The 19,640-nt window shown below is 35.3% G+C and overlaps 1 protein-coding gene across 1 annotated transcript in view; it reads right to left on the minus strand.

The window, feature by feature from the left end:
* TEX11 (testis expressed 11) overlaps positions 1–19,640 on the minus strand; it is a 323,127-nt gene that overhangs the window by 140,562 nt on the left and 162,925 nt on the right. The window contains exon 15 of the mRNA XM_063084664.1: positions 16,833–16,970. Coding sequence (XP_062940734.1) covers positions 16,833–16,970 — 138 coding nt within the window. The remainder of the gene's footprint in view (positions 1–16,832; positions 16,971–19,640) is intronic.

Raw genomic sequence — 19,640 nt, forward strand, 5'->3', positions numbered from 1 at the left:
GGGAAGGAAGAAACAAAATTGTCAATTGGTATAATTGGATATGTAGAAAACCCAGAAGAATTTACAAGTAAATTATTATTATTGAGACTTTATTAGCAAGGTAGCTGTATTAAAAATCCAACATAAAAAAAAATTGTATGAAAAGGTTCTGGAAATATGGTGGTGAAGGCAATGTATTTTTTAATTTCTCTGAATCCTCACATGAAAACAGACTGAGCATATAAATGGCAAAACTAGGAACCCATAGACAACATTTAAAATGAAACCAAGTTGGGCCAGCACATGGCTCACTCGGGAGAGTGCAGTGCTGATAACACCAAGGCCACGGGTTCGGATCCTATGTAGGGATGGCCAGTTGGCTCATTGGCTGAACATGGTGCTGACAACACCAAGCCAAAGGTAGAAATCCCCTTACCGGTCACTAAAAAAAAAAAAAAAAAAAAAGAAACCAAGTTACAAAGTATCACCATGCATTACAAAATACTAGTCAGTGGAGACTAAACCACCAACAGCTACAACATCTGTATTATATCAGCATTTGTACAGGATGGAGAAAAAAAGGAATATGGAAGTATCTAATGGACTACAGAAAAGGAGAACCCCAAAACAGCTAATAGAAATCCACTGAATAACCAGAGGAAGAAATTTGAGAGCAGGAGTTGAAATTGGGAGGGAATTTGCCTTCTCCATTATTAAGTGCAAGGGCCTCATAGCAAAGATGGACTAAAGAAGCTGGAGTAGTCTAGCCCCTATGAACCCTCAAAACTGACCTACTAGAGTTCCCTTCTAACATAGGCTCCATAATGATATACAATCAAAACTGAATAGGACAGAGTCAAGGAAGATGAAAGAAAGAAAAGGTATAGACTAGTGTTGCCCAGTAGAGTTCTGTGATGGTGGAAATGTTTTATATCTGTGCTATTCAACATAGTAGCCACTAGCCCCACTTGGCTATTTGGCACTTAAAATATGGCTAGTGCAACTGAGGAAATAAATTTTGATAACTTTATGTAATTTTAATTAATTTAAATTTAAATGTACATAGCCACATGTGGCTACTTGCTATCATATTTGATAGCATGAGTCTGCACCAAAAGGCAGGGAGGAGTAGAGCCAGGAAATCTCAAAAAGCAACCTGCTTTATTTTTAAACACTACCAAAACAAACAAAACAAAACACAAACAAACAAAAACAAAAAGGGAGCTCTGTGAAATTAGTAACACTTTCCAAAACTCCACCTCATCATAAAAGTTAAGGAAAACTAGTTTCACATTAAAATGAGAAACAGTAAAGCTCCAAGGTAAATAAATACTCCAAAACGTTGTTAAAAGAAAAAAGAGAATAAGCAGCAGAAAACCATCCCCACAGAAAATGAAAGCATGCCAGAAAAATGTGCCCACAAAACAGGTCAAAACTGTAACCAACTATTTCCAAATGAGCTAAAAGACATTAAGAAAATAACACAAGATAAGAAAGAACACCATAAGTCAGAATTAGAAAAACTCAAAAATGAGGAGCTAGAGCTCAGAAAAATATTAGAAATAAAAGAAATAAATCACTTCAGAATGAAGACTAACAAGAAGAAACTCAAGAGCAAATAAATACAGCTAATGATGCCATAAGAGAAGGCAAAAAGAAGAAAAAATGTTAAACTAAGAAGAAATAATGTACTCAGTTGGTTACAGCATGGTGTTGTAACACCAAGGTCATGGGTTCTGATTCCCATACCCGCAAGACTCTGGCAGGGGTGAGGAAGATACCCAAAGTGACCTACAGATTCAATGCAATCCCTGTGAAAATCCCAAGGGCATTTTTTTTTTTTTGCATAAATAGAAAAACCCATCCAAAATTCCAAAATTCATATGGAATCTCAAGGGACCCCAAGTAGCCAAGAACAATCTTGAACAAAGCTGGAGGATTGGCACTCCCTGATTTCAAGACATAGCTGCAAAACAATAGTAATCAAAACAGTATAGCACTGGCATAAGGACAGACATACAGACTAATGGAATATAACAGAGAGCTCAGAAATAAACCCTCACATACACAGTAAAATGATTTTTGAGAAGGATGCCCAGATCATTCAAAGGGAAAAGTATAGTATTTTCAACAAATGGTGTTGGGAAAACAGTATATCCACATGCATAAGAATAAAATTGGACCCTTACATCTTTTTTTTTTTTTTTTTTTTGGTGGCTGGCCAGCACAAGGAACCAAACCCTTGATGGGGTTACAAGGCTGTGCTCTATGAGCTAACTGGCCAGCCTATATTTTATTTTTTTATTTTTGGTGGCTGGCTGGTACAGGGATCCAAACCCTTTGACCTTGATGTTATAACACTGCGCTCTAACTAACTGAGCCAACTGGCCAGCTCTACCTTATATCATATACAAAAATTAACTCAAAGTGGATCAAAGACCTAAACAATAAGAGCTAAAATCATAGAAGTCTCCAAAGAATACATAGAGGGAAATCTTCATGATACTGGATTTGGCAATGATTTCTTGCCAAATCCAGTATCACACCCAAATAACACCCAAAGCACAGGCAATAAAAGAAAAAGGAGATAATTGGACTTTATTAAAATTAAAGAAAAAAACTTTCATGCTTCAAAATGCACTAGAAAGAAAAAAGACAACCCACAGAATGGGAGAAAATATTTGCAAAGCATATATTGATAAGGGGTTAATATCCAGAATATACAAAGAATTCAAACAACTCAAGAACTCTATAATAAACAACCCAATTAAAAAATGGGCAAAGGACTTGAAGAGACTTTTTTCCAAAGAAGATATAAAAATAGACAATAAGCACATGAAAAGATGCTCAATATCACTAGTCATTAGGGACATGCAAATCAAAAACACAGTAAGAGACCACTTCACACCCATTAGGGTGGCTATTATCAAAAAAACTAGAAAATAACAAATGTTGACAAGGATATGGAAAAAACTGAACATCTGTGCATTGCTGGTGGGAACGTAAAATGGTGCAGCCATTATGGAAAACAGTATGGTGGTTGCTCAGAACACTGAACACAGAATTATGATATAATCCAACAGCTATAATCTTAGGTAAATACCCAAAACAACTGAAAGCAGGGACTCAAACAGATAGTTTTATACCCATGTTCACAGCAGTATTTATTCTTAATAGCCCAAAGGTCAAAGCAATCCAGTGTCCATCAGTAGATGAATGGATAAACAAAATATGATACATACATACAATGGAAAATTATTCAGCCTTAAAAAGGAAGGAAATTCTGACACATGGTGCAACGTGGATAAACCTTAAGGACATTAGGCTAAGCGGAATAAGCCAATCACAAAAGCACAAATACTATATGATTTCAGTTATATGAAGTACATAGAGTAGTTAAGGTCATAGAGACAGAACATAGAACGGTGGTTTCCAGGGGCTGGGGGTTGGGAGAATAGAGACTTATTGTTTAATGTGTACAGAGTTTCATTTTTGTAAGATGAAGAGTTCTGAAGACAGACGGTGGTGGTGGTTTTACAATGTGCCTGTACTTAATGCCACTAAACTGTATGTACACTTTAAAACAGTTAAGATAGGGCTGGCTGGTTAGTTCAGTTGGTTAGAGTGTGGTGTTGATAACACCAAGGTCAAGGGTTTGGATCCCTGCATTGGCCAGCCACCAAAGAAAAAATAGGTTAAGACAGTAAACTATATGTTATATATATTTCACAAATTATTTATTTATTTATTTATTTATTTATTTTTACATGGGTAAACTAAACTTCTGTATTTATTTATTTATTTTAAAAATATTTTTATTTTGTCAATATACAATGTTGTTGATTATTGTGGCCAATTACTGAAACCTTCCTCCCACTTCCCACTCCCCCCTCCCTCCCAACAATGTCCTTTCTGTATGCTTGTCGTATCAATTTCAAGGAATTGTAATTGTTATGTCTTCTTTGTGGTTTTTTTGTTTATTTATTTATTTATTTTTAGCTCCCACAAATAAGTGAGAACATGTAATATTTCTCTTTCTGTGCTTGACTTGTTTCACTTAATATAATTCTCTCTAGGTCCACCCATGTCATTGCAAATGGCAGTATTTCATTCTTTTTTATAGCTGAGTAGTATTCCATTGTGTAGATATACCACATTTTCCGTATCCACTCATCTGATGATGGACATTTGGGCTGGTTCCAACTCTTAGCTATTGTAAAGAGTGCTGCAATGAACACTGGAGAACAGGTATACCTTCGACTTGATGATTTCCATTCCTCTCAGTATATTCTCAGCAGTGGGATAGTTGGGTCATATGGTAGATCTATCTGCAATTGTTTGAGGAACCTCCATACCATTTTCCATAGAGGCTGCACCATTTTGCAGTCCCACCAACAATGTATGAGAGTTCCTTTTTCTCTGCAACCTCGCCAGCATTTATCGTTCAGAGTCTTTTGGATTTTAGCCATCCTAACTGGAGTTAGATGGTATCTCAGTGTGGTTTTGATTTACATTTCCCGGATGCTGAGTGATGTTGAGCATTTTTTCATATGTCTGTTGGCCATTTGTATATCTTCCTTAGAGAAATGCCTACTTAGCTCTTTTGCCCATTTTTTAATTGGGTTGCTTGTTTTTTTCTTGTAAAGTTGTTTGAGTTCCTTGTATATTCTGGATATTAATCCTTTGTCAGATGTATGTTTTGCAAATATTTTCTCCCACTCTGTTGGTTGTCTTTCAACTCTGTTAATTGTTTCTTTTGCTGTGCAGAAGCTTTTTAGTTTGATATAATCCCATTCATTTATTTTTCCTTTGGTTGCCTGTGCTTTGGGGGTCATATTTATGAAGTCTGTGTCCAGTCCTACTTCCTGAAGTGTTTCTCCTATGTTTTCTTTAAGAAGTTTTATTGTTTCAGGGTATATATTTAATTCTTTAATCCATTTTGAGTTGACTTTAGTGTATGGTGAAAGGTATGGGTCTAGTTTCATTCTCCTGCCTATTGATATCCAGTTATCCCAGCACCATTTGCTGAAGAGGCAGTCTCTTCCCCAGTGTATAGGCTTGGTGCCTTTGTCAAAGATCAGATGGCTGTAGATATGTGGGTTGATTTCTGGATTCTCTATTCTATTCCATTGATCAGTGTGTCTGTTTTTATAAAGGATTTCAGCAAAGTAGCAGGATACAAAATCAACACACAAAAATCAGTAGCATTTCTATTCTCCAACAGTGAACAGGCAGAAAGAGAAATCAAGAAAGCTTGCCCATTTACAATAGCCACCAAAAAAATAAAATACTTAGGAATTGAGGTAACCAAGGATGTAAAAAATCTCTATAATGAGAACTACAAACCACTGCTGAGAGAAATTAGAGAGGATACAAGAAGATGGAAAGATATACCATGCTCTTGGATTGGAAGAATCAACATTGTGAAAATGTCCATACTACCCAAAGCGATATACAAATTCAATGCATTCTCCATCAAAATTCCAGTGACATTTTTCTCAGAAATGGAAAGAACTATCCAGACATTTATATGGAATAACAAAAGACCACGCATAGGCAAAGCAATGCTGAGCAAAAAAAATAAAGCTGGAGGCATAACACTACCTGACTTTAAACTATACTACAGAGCTATAATATTTTACAAATTTAAAAAACCAATTATATTTCTACATGCTAGCAATGAGCAATTGGAAATTGAAATTAATAAAGCAAGACCATTTGCAATATCATCAAAAACATGAATTCTTTGGGATAAAGCTAACAAAATATGTGCAAGATTTTTATGCTGAAAACTACAAAATACTGATGAAAGAAATTAAACTAGACCTAAATAAATAGAGAGCTATGTTGTATTAATGGACTGGAACACAATACTTTAGGATGTTAACTGTTCCCAAATTGATCTATATCAATGCAATCCCAATCAAAATTCCAGCAGGCATTTTTGTAGAAATTGACAAGCTGATTTTACAATGTATATGGAAATATAAAGAACCCGAATAGCAAAAATGATTCTGAAAAAGAACCAAGTTGACGATTTACACAGCTTGATTTTAAGACTTAGTATAAAACTACAATAATGAAGAGAGTGAGGTATTAGCATAAGGATAGATACATAGAATCAATGGAATAGAATACAATCCAGAAACGGATCCAAACATTTATGATCAATTGATTTTTAACAAAAGTGCAAAGGTAATTCAAACGGTGGAAGGATAGTCTTTCAATACTGGTGCTAGCACAACATGATATCTATATCTAACATGATATCTATATCTATATCTATATCTATATCTATATAAAAATGAACCTTGATCTCTATCACACACACAAATTAACTTAAGATGGACCACAGACTTAAACATAAAAGCTAAAACTATAAAAAAATTTCTAAACGAAAGCATAGAAAATATTTTTTGTCATCTTGGGGTAGGCAAAGATTTCTTAGGTAAAACATAAATCATAAAAGAAAAATACAATAAATTTGACTGTATTAAATTAAAACCCCCAACATACTTAAATTGTCCTGGTACCAGCCAGCTACCAAAAATAAATAAATAAAATAAGTAAAATAAAATAAAAAGATGGAAAACACCATATGTTGACAAGGATGTGAATGAACTGGCACTCTCATCCATTGCTGGCAGGAATGTAAAATGGTACAATTGCTTTGGAAAACCGTTTGAATGTTTCTTATAAACTTAAAAATACTCTTACTATATGACCCAACAATTCTGCTTCTAGGTATTTCCTGAAGAGAAATCAAAACAAATATCCACACAAAGACTTGTACTTGAATGTTCACAGTGGCTTTATTCATAATAGCCTCAAACTGTTAACAACCAAAATATTCATCAACAAATGAATGGATAAATAAATTGTGGTATATCCACACAATGAAATACTACTCAGCAATAAGAAGGAACAAACTTTTGATATACACACAATATGGGTGATTCTCTTAAACATTATATTGAGTGAAAGAAGCCATACCATAAAAAGTAAAGTATATACTGCATGATTTCATTTATATAAAGCTCTAAGAAAGACAAATCTAACCTATACTGAAAGAAAACATATCAGTCATTGCCTGGGGCTGGGAGTGGAGGTGGGGACTGACTGGGAATGAAAGAGACCTTAGCCAGAAAAACAACCATCTTTGGGTTAACTAAGACCAAGCAGAACGTTTCAGTCAGCCCTTAACTTGGGAACCTGATAATCATCAATTCCTTGAGGTTAGCAGAAGAACTGAGAGACTGCTAGAGATTAAATCACCCCCTCTTATGTTGATTTACTTCAGAGGTTGTGCACCTACAATTAAGGACTGAAACTAAGTTTCTTGTTTTTCTTACCTCTCTAACAGCTGCAAACAAGAGGAGATATAAGACAACCTAACTGGTTGTAAACTCCCCTTCTTACTTAAAGGAAAACTGCATCCACATTATTCAGAAATACAAGTCAGGTATTTTTATGTTTGACTAAGGTTATTATCCTTGAGCTCTCCTTAGGAGATAAGGACTCCGACCCCAAGGTAGCATCAAGGACTTGAAGCTGACCACAGACCCTGTGATGCTGAAGTTCCCAATCTATCATGGGACCCTGACATCCGACTCAAGTCATTTGCTGCTCCCACACTCCCCCTTTTACTTCAGAACAAAAAAATCTTACCTCATTTTCCCGCCTCTTCCCCTTTATAAATCCCAGAACAGGCATCAGAAGTTGGGATGATTTTAGCCCGGTCATCCTCCAGATGCCAGTTATCTAAATAAACCTTCCAATCTTTGCACCAACTTCTGGATTGTTGAGTCATTTGTTTAATGCGAGAAGGCAAGCAGAGCCTGGTCTGTCAGTAACAGGAAGGAGCACAAGGGAACTTTTGGGGGTAATGGAAGTATTCTATATCTAGACTGTGGTAGTGGGAACACTGGGGTATAAATTTGTCCAAGTCATCTAAATGTATGTTAAAATGAGTGTTTTTTTTGTATGTTATATTTCAATAAAGTTATTTCTAAAATAAATTAGTAATGATTTATAAGGGTCCCTTTAGTTCTAAAATTCAATGATCCATGAACTTAGTCTTCTACAAAATTTTCTTTGACTATAATAGATTTTATCAGATTATACACATATAGTGGAATATGTTTAGAAGAGACCTCAAAGTTCTCTTAGTCAAAAACTCCTTCTAGAGAACTAAAAAAATAATCTTACTGATGCTTGAATCTCCTCTACAACATTCACACCAATAGTCATTCAGTCTGTACTGAAATATCTTCAAGGACAGGGAATTCACTATATCTTAAGAAAATCCATTTCAGTTTTTGGAGAGGTTTAATCATTAGAAAAGATTTCCTTTTTCAAAAATTTTACAGCAAATTTATTTTATTTTTTTAAAGTTTTTAATTTTATTGATATATAATAATTGTACATATTTATGGGGTGCAATCGATAATTTGATACATGTATACAATGTTTAATATTCCTTCTATCTAATTGTATTCTTGAACCCATTAACCAATATTTCTTCATTCCCCCTCTCTCCCTACCTTTCCCATTAGTTATTTTCTTGTCTTTATTTTTTTTGGCAGCTGGCAGGTATGGGGATCTGAACACTTGACCTTTGTGTTATCAGCACTAGCTCTCTCAAGTGTATTTTTTGTCTTTTTGACAATAGCCATTTTAACTGGGTTGAGATATCTCATTGTGGTTCTGATTTGCATTTTCCTGGTGATTAGTGATATTGAACATTTTTTCATGTATGTCTTCTTTTGATGAATGTCTATTCAAATCCTTTGCCCATTTTTTAATCAGATTGTTTGGCTTTTCGCTGTTGAGTTGCTTTAGTTCTTTGTGTATTCTGGTTATTAATCCCTTGTCAGATGGATAGTTTGCAAATATTTTGTCCCATTCTGTACGTTGTCTCTTCACTCTGTCAATTGTTCCCTTTGCTGTGCAGAAGCTTTTTAGTTTAATAAAATCGCATTTGTCTATTTTTGCTTTTGAGATCTTACCTAAAAGATCTTTGCCCAGACCAATGTCTTGTAGAGTTTCCCTGATGTCTTTTTCTAGTAGCTTCATAGTTCCAGGTCTTACATTTAGGTCTTTAATCCATTTTGAGTTGATTTTGGTATAAGGTGAGAGATAAGGGTCTAGTTTCACTCTTCTGCATATGGATATCCAATTATCCCAATACCATTTATTGAAGAGACTTGTCCAGAAAGGGTTTCTTTATGATGACCCAAAATCTCACTCCTTGTTGGTCTCACCCATGGAAACATACATGGAATAAATTTAATTCTTTTACTCTCTGACATCTATTGAAATATTAGAAGAAAGCTGTCATATTCCTCCTGATCTTCCCTTTTCAAACTTAACATCCATACTTCCTTTAATTATTCTTCAAGTAAGATGGTTTTTAGTGTTCTTACCATCCTGAGTGCCTTCCTCTTGGCACATTAGAGTTTCTCAATATCTTCCTTCAAAAGTGCTGCCCTCAGTCCAACACAATACTTCAGATTTGCTCTCACCACAGCAGAATAGAGGGTAATAGCCACTTTTCTCCTTCTATACATTATCTTTATATTGATTCAGTCCAATTTGAATGAACTTTCTAGTATTATTGGCTTATGTTGAGCTTACAGTCAACAAAAAGCCCCAAGTACTTCACATGTGCTGCTGTTAAAGCCACATTTCATCTATTCTGTTCATGTACAGTAGGATGTTTTGCTGTTCCCTGTTTGTCTTCATCTTGTTAGAATGAATGGGCTCATCATTTTAGCCTAATTAAGGTCCCTTCAGATCTGACTCTGTCTTCTAACATATCAGTTATTCTTTTCAGCTTCATCTCATATATATATTCAATCAATACTCACAAAAAGCCTTCATCTACATATTACTATTCTACATTTATATGGTATATGCCACACAATTTGACACTTAATTGCACACTGCATTTAATCACTTTCTAATTATTTCATAGATGCATATCTTGCTTCCACATTAACATTTTAAGCTCACCTATAGAATGTATCATATCTTTTACTTATTCTCTACCAGAGAGATTAGGCATTCAATAAATATTTGTTGACTTGAAACCTCAGTTAGGGTACTTTTACACTATAGTTGTATCAAATGAACCACAATTGACCTTCATCTCATGTTTTCTTAAGTATTTTCTTTTACACCCATATAAATGTATTTGTGGGAAAGGCTGTATCTATCTAAGCATTACAAAATAACTTAAAAATCAATGACAAATTGACTTAGTACAAACAGAGACCACAGTGCCATCTAGTGAACATCACTAGTATCCATCTGCTGATTACAAGCTCATTTTCAGTCCTGTAAACGAAGGGCATGATTTTTAGAACTTTATATAGCTAAACAGAATCAATATATAACCAGCACATGAAACATGGTTGCTTTCACTTTAGGTCATATAAATATTCTATAAACAGTCGCATCTTTGTGGCTGTTGTAAATCTTACAGCCACTCTGTGGTTTGAGATTGGGCTTGAGATTGTTTTTTAATTTTTTTTTTTTTTTTTTTTTGGTGGCTTGCCAGTACAGGGATCTGAACCCTTGACCTTGGTGTTACACCACACACTAACCAGCCAGCCTAGTTTTATCAATCTGTAGTAGTACTAATGACACTCATGTACCTAAACTGCAGTTGCAAGCTGAGGATGGGATTTCTGTGCTGAGTTAAAGAGTACCCAGTTGTGCATTACCATTAACTTACACAGACTATCGCCGAAACAATCCATTATCCACCTGTCAACAAACGTTGAGGTTTTATTACGGTTTGTAGCAAAATCCCATTATAACAAGGTGTGATCAATTGCTTCTATACTTAGAATCCAAGCTCATTTCCCTCCTGCTTAAGTCCATTCAACCTATGACTTGCACAAATCAAATACTTAAAAATCCTCGAAAATAACATACAAAATTAGGATACTGGCCTTAAGGCGCTATAAACTCCCCCATGGAGAACTGACATCTATGAAATTACATTGTTTAATAGAGTCTCATGCTAAGTACCAGAAATACCTCAATGGATAATGGCAATTTAAAAATTTGTATTTATACAACTTAGAAAACAAACCAAAGAAATTACCTATAATTAGCATTGTTGTCTCAAAGCAATGTTGCCAAATGTGTGAGTTAATGAATCTGTAACCTAATCTACTAAAAGTTCAGAGGAATCTATTCCCCAACTCCTTTGACCCATCTGAATTAACTTCTGACCTATGATTCGATATTTCATTTTTAAGCAAAATCTAATAAAATGTGTTTCCTCCTCCCAAAGAGAAAGGAGCTGAGCTGGAGAAAGTAATAATGGAGTGATTTTTAATAATATAATCTCATTCAGTTCTGATATCCAAAAGGCATTCATAGATGTTGATCACTATTAATTTCCAATCATGCAGAGTAGCAAAGACAGAAATAGCATGAGCAAATGGAATTCCTATATCAGAGGATATAGGCTGACAGGTATTTATTGAGTCTATTACTATTTTTAATGTAGTGAGCACCTACTATACATTAGGTACTATGCTAAACACTATGGCAAATAAAGATAAGATATGGCCTCTATCCTCAAAGATGTAGCAGTCTAATAGGGGGCTAGGACAGGTATACAAATAACTAGAATATAGGGCAGAACATAAGTACATAGGGATAAACAAAAGTGTTACAAAATCTTGGAGGAACGGCAAGACAAGGAAATTTCCTTAGGAAGCTAAGACTGTCATTAATAGTTAGGCTTTGAAAAAGGTAACTTTAAAGAATAGAGATGCATGGAAGAGGTAATTTGCAATGCAGAAGCATGAAAAAGGGTACTGAAGTAGAAAAGCATAGATCATGGTTAGAAAGCAGCAGGTACTCCAGCTGAGGACAAACATAGTATATAAGTGAAGGAAATAAAATAGGATTAATTTATTTACAGATTATGAAGAGCCTTACGTGCTAAGAAATTTGGTTGTTATTTAACAAGGATCCACTGAAGATTACTGAGCAAGAGACAACAATCAGAAGACTATTTCAATAGTCTTAGAAGTAATGGGGGCTTGAAATGTCCATCATCGGATGAGTGGATACGGAAAATGTGGTATATCTACACAATGGAATACTACTCAGCTATAAAAACGAATGAAATACTGCCATTTGCAACAACATGGCTGGACCTTGAGAGAACTATATTAAGTGAAACGAGTCAGGCACAGGAAGAGAAATACCACATGTTCTCACTTATTGGTGGGAGCTAAAAATTAATATATAAATTCACACACACACACATACAAAAAAAATAAAACAAAACCGGGGGGGCGGGGAGAAGAAGATATAACAACCACAATTACTTGAAGTTGATACGACAAGCAAACAGAAAGGACATTGTTGGGGGGGAGGGAGGAGAGGGAGGAGGGAGGGAGGTTTTGGTAAGGGGCAACAATAATCAACCACAATGTATATCGACAAAATAAAAGTAAAAAAAAAAAAAAAAAAAAACCAACAAAAAAACAAAAATCAAATACGCTAATGGGAAAAAAAAAAAAGAAGTAATGGGGGCTTGGACTAGTGTAGTGAGGTGAAGATGGAAAAGGAGAGATCTAGCAAAAAATATTGCAGAGGTAGAATAGACCAGACTTGACACATGTTTGAATACAGTCTTAGCTGGATATACCCAAAAGCCATAGAAAAGTGGATCTGAGCTATGAGAGAGTTCAGAGCTAGCAACAGAAAACAGTAGTTGGATTATTGAGGGGAGAGTGTATACAAGAAATAAAAGAAGAGGCCAGAGAATTAATTCATTCAACAAATGTTTATTGAAAACTTACCATGTACCAAGAATTGTTGTGGGACTAGGGATACAATGATGAAAAGATAAACATGGTATCTGCCCATATCCAACATTTATTTGGTGAAAAGAGGAGGACTAGCCAGTAACAAAAATAGAAAAGAAACAGAGCATTAGGATTAATAGTAGGTGTCACAGAAACCAAAGAGAATGTTTCCAGAAAAAATAAATGGTTGACAGTGTTATACTGTTTTGTGCTGCAGAGAATCACAGGACAAGAAGGACTGAGAAAAGATCATTAAGATGGTTAGAAAGTCACTAGTGATTTTCAAAAGGGCAGTTTAGGGCAAAAACAATGTCATCCTTGTCTCTTCTTTCTCTCCTATCCTTTATCTGGTATATCAGAGAATCCTGTCAGCTTTACTTTTATAATCTCTCCAGAATCTGACCACTTCTCACCACCCGCACTGCCTCTACCCTGGTCCACACCACCATCTTCTCTTGCCTGGGTTACTTCAATGACCTCCTAATTGGTCTCCCTGCTTCCACCCTTTTACCCCAGTTGATTCAACACAGCAGCCAGAGTGACCCTATTAAAATGGAAGTCAGACCATGTCACTCCTCTGCTTAAAACACTCCAGTAGCTCCCCATTTCACTTAGAGTTAATACCATAAATCTTTACTATGAACTACAATGTCTTTCTTACATTTTTCTACTACTTCCCTGATCACATCTCTTACCTTCCCTAATCTGCCCTTTGCTTCAACCACAGTGGTATCTTTGCCATTCTTCAAATACCCCAGGGACTTTGCAGTTGCTGTTCCCTCTATCTGGAATGCTTTTTTTCCTCAGTTCTCTATTTAAAAAATTACCTTCTCAGTGAGGCCTTCCCTGATCATGCTATCTAAAATTTCAACCATTCATTCCTTCACTAAAACATTTAATATCACCTTTCCCTACTTAGTTTTCTCCTTAGCACTTAACGCTATTTAATAACAGGGGTCAACAAACTATAACCTTTGGGCAAAATCTGGCCCACCATCTGTTTCTGTACAGTCCACAAGCTAAAAATGGTTTACATTTAAATGGTTGAAATAAATCAAAAGAAGAATAATATTTGACGACACATGAAAATTATATGAAATTCAAATTTCAGTATTCCTAAATATAAATTTTATTGGAACACGGTCATGTCCATTTGTTTACATACTGTCTATGGCTGCTTTCATGGTACAGCAGCAGAGTTGAGTAACTGCAACAGAGACTGTATGGCCTGCAAAATCTAAAATATTTATTGTGATTCTTAACAGAAAATTGGCCAACCCCTGTAATATACCATAATACTTATTTATCTTTTTACTGTCTGTCTCTCCTAGTAGAATATACTCCATGGGGGCAGGAGTTTTTGTCTATTTTGTTCATTAATATATCCCTACTGCCTAGAATAGTACTTAACATGTAGTAGACAATCAATAAAAATTTTTTGAATGAATGAATACTGAAAAAATATAGGAAGTACTTTTGGGTTAAAGAATTTGGTGAAGAAAGGATGGTCATAGAGAGAACTGAAGTTTGAGGAGGATAACAAGGTTGAAGGAAGATTTTTGGATAAAAGAGACCTCAGAATAATTGTAATGACAGAGGAAAGAACAGTAGAGAAAGATAAAAGAGCAAGGGTTGAGATATTTAGAGTAATGTCCCCAGAGAAAGTTATTTCTTTCTTAGAGATAAGGGAGAGAAAAAATGGGTGAAGAAGAAAGAAACTTATGAAGTTCATATCAGTGGCCAAAAGCTCACCAAATTACACAATAAGTTCTTTTACTAAAACAAAGGAGAAGGCATTGGGGTTAAGGACAGAAAAAATGTTTTGGAATCACCATTGTAGGGAATATGTTAGAAAATCAACAAGAGTCAGTATTATTGACTGCCTAGCTAAAAAAACATGAAATTTTACCAGATCCAATAAACATGGTTTCATAAATTTTCCCTACAATACTCAAGCAGCTCAAGGGAAGGAGTGAAAAAAGCAGACAATGAAAATTAACAAAGGTTAGACAATGGCAAGGTGGCAATAGTAAAAATATGATGGATTGTGTACTTTTTCACCTTTCTACCTGTCCTAGTGAATAGGAGGGTATTCTTCACATATGGAAGGTATCCAATCAATGTCTGCTAAATTTAAGAAAGGAAGATGAAATGGAGAAATACAGTAAGAGTAATCAACAAGGTTACCTGGAACATATTCAAAATAACATTTGGCTTCACCACCAATCTAGCCTTAAATGATACGGTTACACATTAAGTACATGCTATCAAAATGTTCCTGGTTTCCTGCTCTTCTGTTCTTCCCCTCCTGACTACTAAAACATTTGAACTCCCAATTACAGGCTCTAGGATCAGACTTGACATTAGAGGAGATTAAAGAAGCACTGCCTCAAGTCTGGGAAGACTGTATCCAGTCAACTTACATTCTTCTTCTGGTAACTGCATCCCAGTCTGGCTCCCTAAAGGGGCTCTGCTCTTTAAAAGAGTCTCATATCCCAGTCCCTTTATGTTTGGAGCCCTACCTTGCTCTTTCTAGTCTGCCTACACACACCCCCATTCCTCAAAGATTTGAGTACTGCCTCTGACTCCAAATCTCTGTGGTTGAGGCCCTGTTCCCTGCTGATATGCTTATGTGATGCCAACTACATGTGCGCCTCACTTATGGAATATTTTCAGCACTGAGATTTCCCTCATTGGCATGCTCTGTGCTCTACTTATCTGCCCATTAGGATACCCTGATGCCAGCTGCTTGGCTGAGTTAAAGGCAACTATGCCTTGTTTATCTCTGTAACCTTAGAGTCTAGCACAGTGTCGGGTACTGTATTCTTCCTTTCTACCTTGACTAACTGATTAGATATCCTCCCTTGCCTACAGATGCATCCATTCCCCAACTGGCATGTCTACTTCCAGGTTCAGGTCTTTCTCAATCTGACTGATCCACCATGTCATAAATCATGGAAGTTTCAAATCTATGTGATCACCTTCTTTACAAGTCTTTAAGTAAACAGTAGGCAACTACCTTTCTGAAATAGTTAATACCATCCTGTGCAGAAATACAATGAATTGGGTAACAAAATCTGTGTGATCATCTTCTTTTCAGGTCTTAAAGTAAACAGTAGGCAACTATCTTCTGAAACAGTTAAATGCTAGCCTGTGCAGAAACATGAATTAAGTAACATTTCAACATCTCTTCTAGGACTATGACTTTATAACACATAAACTAAATAGCAAATATTCTTTTCAAAGAAAATCTAAAATATTTAGTTAGATAAACAAACCTTCAAAGATACACAAACTTTCAAAGAGAGTGTCTGGAATCCCTGCCCTTAAATTACGTATTTCCCCCTAAACCTGTTATTAAAACTTGAATGGCAACAAAAACCTTCATATATCATTTGGATCCACACCTGACCTTCTAGTTTTTCATCCTTCCAAGAGCCAATATTCCCCATTATGTGCATACTATATGATACCCAAAGGAAGAAATGTCCCAATTGTTTTGGGATATATGAATGGCTCTATATTTAACATCTCTTTTACCTTTTAGAATTTTGTCCTGATAAGAAATCAGTTGCTAAACATTTTCTAGAGTGTTTGGAAAGCCAAGAGATAAGAACCAAGAAAGTGAAAGAATGGACACTTCATCCAAGTATTTGCTCTCAATGAATCCTTGACAAAAATGTGTGCCTTAAAATTTAGTCTGCTTTAAAGGACAATATTGCAGATGGTTAATAGTAGATAACTTTGTTCAGGAGTTCCAATGATATATTACCTTTCAGAATAGGATACAAAAATAAACAGTAAGTAATGGAATTAATGATCTTCCAAATTCTCTCTCCCTTTGGGAAGTCCCACTCAATGTTTACAGTGCACAAATCAATAAAATGTCAATTTGACCTTGTTCTGTGTGAAGGAACTCTCAGACATCCTAAACTAATAGCCAAAAAGTCACAATAATGCCACTGCACATAAGAACATTTGCTGCCTCTCTGAAAAATAGACAAATCAAAGGACCTTATCAAGTTGTTTCAAATGCAGGTAACAGGAAGCTATGTTCCTCTGCAGCTTGGCCAAGTCCAGATCCGCTTGATCAAATGAATAAAACTTCAGAGAATAACAGTACCAGTGTAGGGCATCAGCATAATTTTGTACCTAAAGTTTAAAAAGAAACAACAAAATCACAGAGATATCTCTACATTTGACCCTAATCTTTCCCAAGTCACCTCTAGAAACAAACAAGAGTTGGTATTGGTTTCTTTTTTAGGCAACCAAAATACATAACCTTTTTTTATTGCATTCTAGTGCATTTTATTATCAGTCTTGATCAGTATAAGTTTTAGATAAAGTGGCAATCAATATCCTCTCTTTTTCCTACACATTAGAAATTTCACTCATGGAATAGAGTCTAAAAGGATGGTGAACCACCCAGAAAACTCAAAATCCATTTTAAAAGCTATTAAAACAACGATAAAAATTTTTAAAGAGAACACCCAGAATTCACCACATTACTACAGGTATTTTCATTTTTTACGTTCCATATTAACTTTATCTTTTTGTATATTTGCATAATTATAATCAAAGCTTATATAGAATTTAATATTCTATTCATTTAATTTTGATTTGCACATATTAATCTATGTTGCTATGTAGTTATCAATGTTAAGGTATATATAACATTTAATCAAATTAATATATCATGATTAGGGCTGGTCGGTTAGCTTAACTGATTAGAGCACAGCCTTATAACACCAAGGTTACGGGTTCAGATCCCCATACCAGCCAGTTTCCAAAAAAATTTTAATTTAATTTAATTTAAAAATATATATATAAAATGATTTTCTCATTTTCTTAATGTTAGACATTTAACGAATTTCCAGGTTTTTCACTATTATAATTAATGCTGCTACATTTTTGTACAAAAACATATTTTTCTTATGGGTCACTTTAAATTTTTCAATGGTAAGAAGCTTTTAGAAAAAATCTGGTACATTAAAAAAACTATCATGGCTAATTCTAAGAAAATTGAGATTGTTTATAAATACCAAGGTAATGTAAATGAGTCCTTTGTGCCACATTGAGAAGCTTCATATTTTTCAATTAATAACAGGAGTCATTAGGACCTTCAAGAAATAAAATGCCCTCTTCAACTAGAAACAACTGTGCTAAGTAGGCAAAACCCTGCTTTTTTTTTTTTTTTTTTTTTTTTTAAAGATGACCGGTAAGGGGATCTTAACCCTTGACTTGGTGTTGCGAGCACCACGTTCAGCCAGTGAGCAAACCGGCCATCCGTATATGGGATCCGAACCCGGGGCCTTGGTGTTATCAGCACCGCACTCTCCCGAGTGAGCCACGGGCCGGCCCCCAAAACCCTGCTTTTGACAATTTAGAAATAAGATTACATTCTTTTCCAGGATTGGAAGTGGAAGTTAAAAAAAAAAAAAAATCAACAAGACTGCAAAATGAGGGAAAAGAAAAAGAATCAATAGGAGAAATGGAATTCTGAGTAGTTTTTCAACTGCTCAGTAAACAAATAAAAGAGAACAAGAATACTATTCTATTTTGCTGCACCTAGCCACAAACCCTAGATCTCTATATGCTCCTATAAGGTATTTTCCTTCCTTGTCTTGGATCTAATTCTTTTGTTTCTTAAGCTTTGTTCCCTTTATTTCTCTTCTCTCTTTTCTCTTCACCTACCACAACACCTACCACAACTTTTTTGAAAACAGCTTTACTGAATAACAATTGACATACAAAAAGCCACACATATTTTCTTTTTTTAAATTGATATATAATAATCGTACATATTTATGGGGTACAGTGTGGTTCATGTAGAGAATGTGTGCTGTAGGTCACTAGAAATTAGTCCTCCTATCTAACTGTAATTTTGTGTACATTAACCAACCACTTCCTTTCCCCATGACCCCTAACTCTTCCCAGACTCTAATAACCATTATTCTACTCTACTTTTATGAAATCAACTTTTTTAGCTTCCACATATGAATGAAAACATGCCATGTTTATTTTTCTGTGCTCAGCTGGTTTCACTTAACATAACATCTTCCAGGCTCATCCATGTTGCTGCAAATGACAGGATTTCATTCTTTTTATGGCTGAATAGTATTCCCTTGGGTATATATACCACATTTTCTTTATCTATTTATCCCTTGTTGGACACTTAAGTTTGATTCCATATCTTGGCTGTTGTGAATAGTGCAGCAATAAACACGGGAGTGAAGATATCTCTTCAACATACTGATTTCCTTGCCTTTGAATATATACTCAGTAGTGGGGACGCTGGATCATACGGTAGTTCTAGTTTTAGTTTCCTGAGGAACCACCATATGGCTTTCCATAATGGCTGTACTAATTTACATTCCCATCAACAGGAAGGTACACATATTTAAAGAATACAATTAGACAAGTTTTGACTATGTATACATAGCTATAACCATTATCACAGTCAAGGCAGTGAACATATCCAGCATAACCAAGAGTTTCACTTGTAATCCCTCACTCCAGTGCTTCCTGGCCACTCAGCCCCAAGCATATCTGCTTTCTGTAACTATTAATTAATATTCATTTTATAGGCTTTTATATAATTGAATCCTCTAATATGTACTTTTCTTGGTGTGGCCTCTTTTGCTCAGCAAAGTAGTTTTAGATTTATGCTTGTTATTTATTTTTCTTTCTTTCCTTTTTTTTGGTGGCTGGCTGATACAGGGATCTGAACCCTTGGCCTCTGTGTTATCAGCACCACGCTTTACCAAGTGAGCTAACCAGCAAGCCCTATACTGTTACTTCATGTGCCTATTGCTACATTCC

Source organism: Cynocephalus volans, chromosome X, assembly GCF_027409185.1.
Source record: "Cynocephalus volans isolate mCynVol1 chromosome X, mCynVol1.pri, whole genome shotgun sequence".
In the NCBI taxonomy this organism is placed as follows: domain Eukaryota; kingdom Metazoa; phylum Chordata; class Mammalia; order Dermoptera; family Cynocephalidae; genus Cynocephalus; species Cynocephalus volans.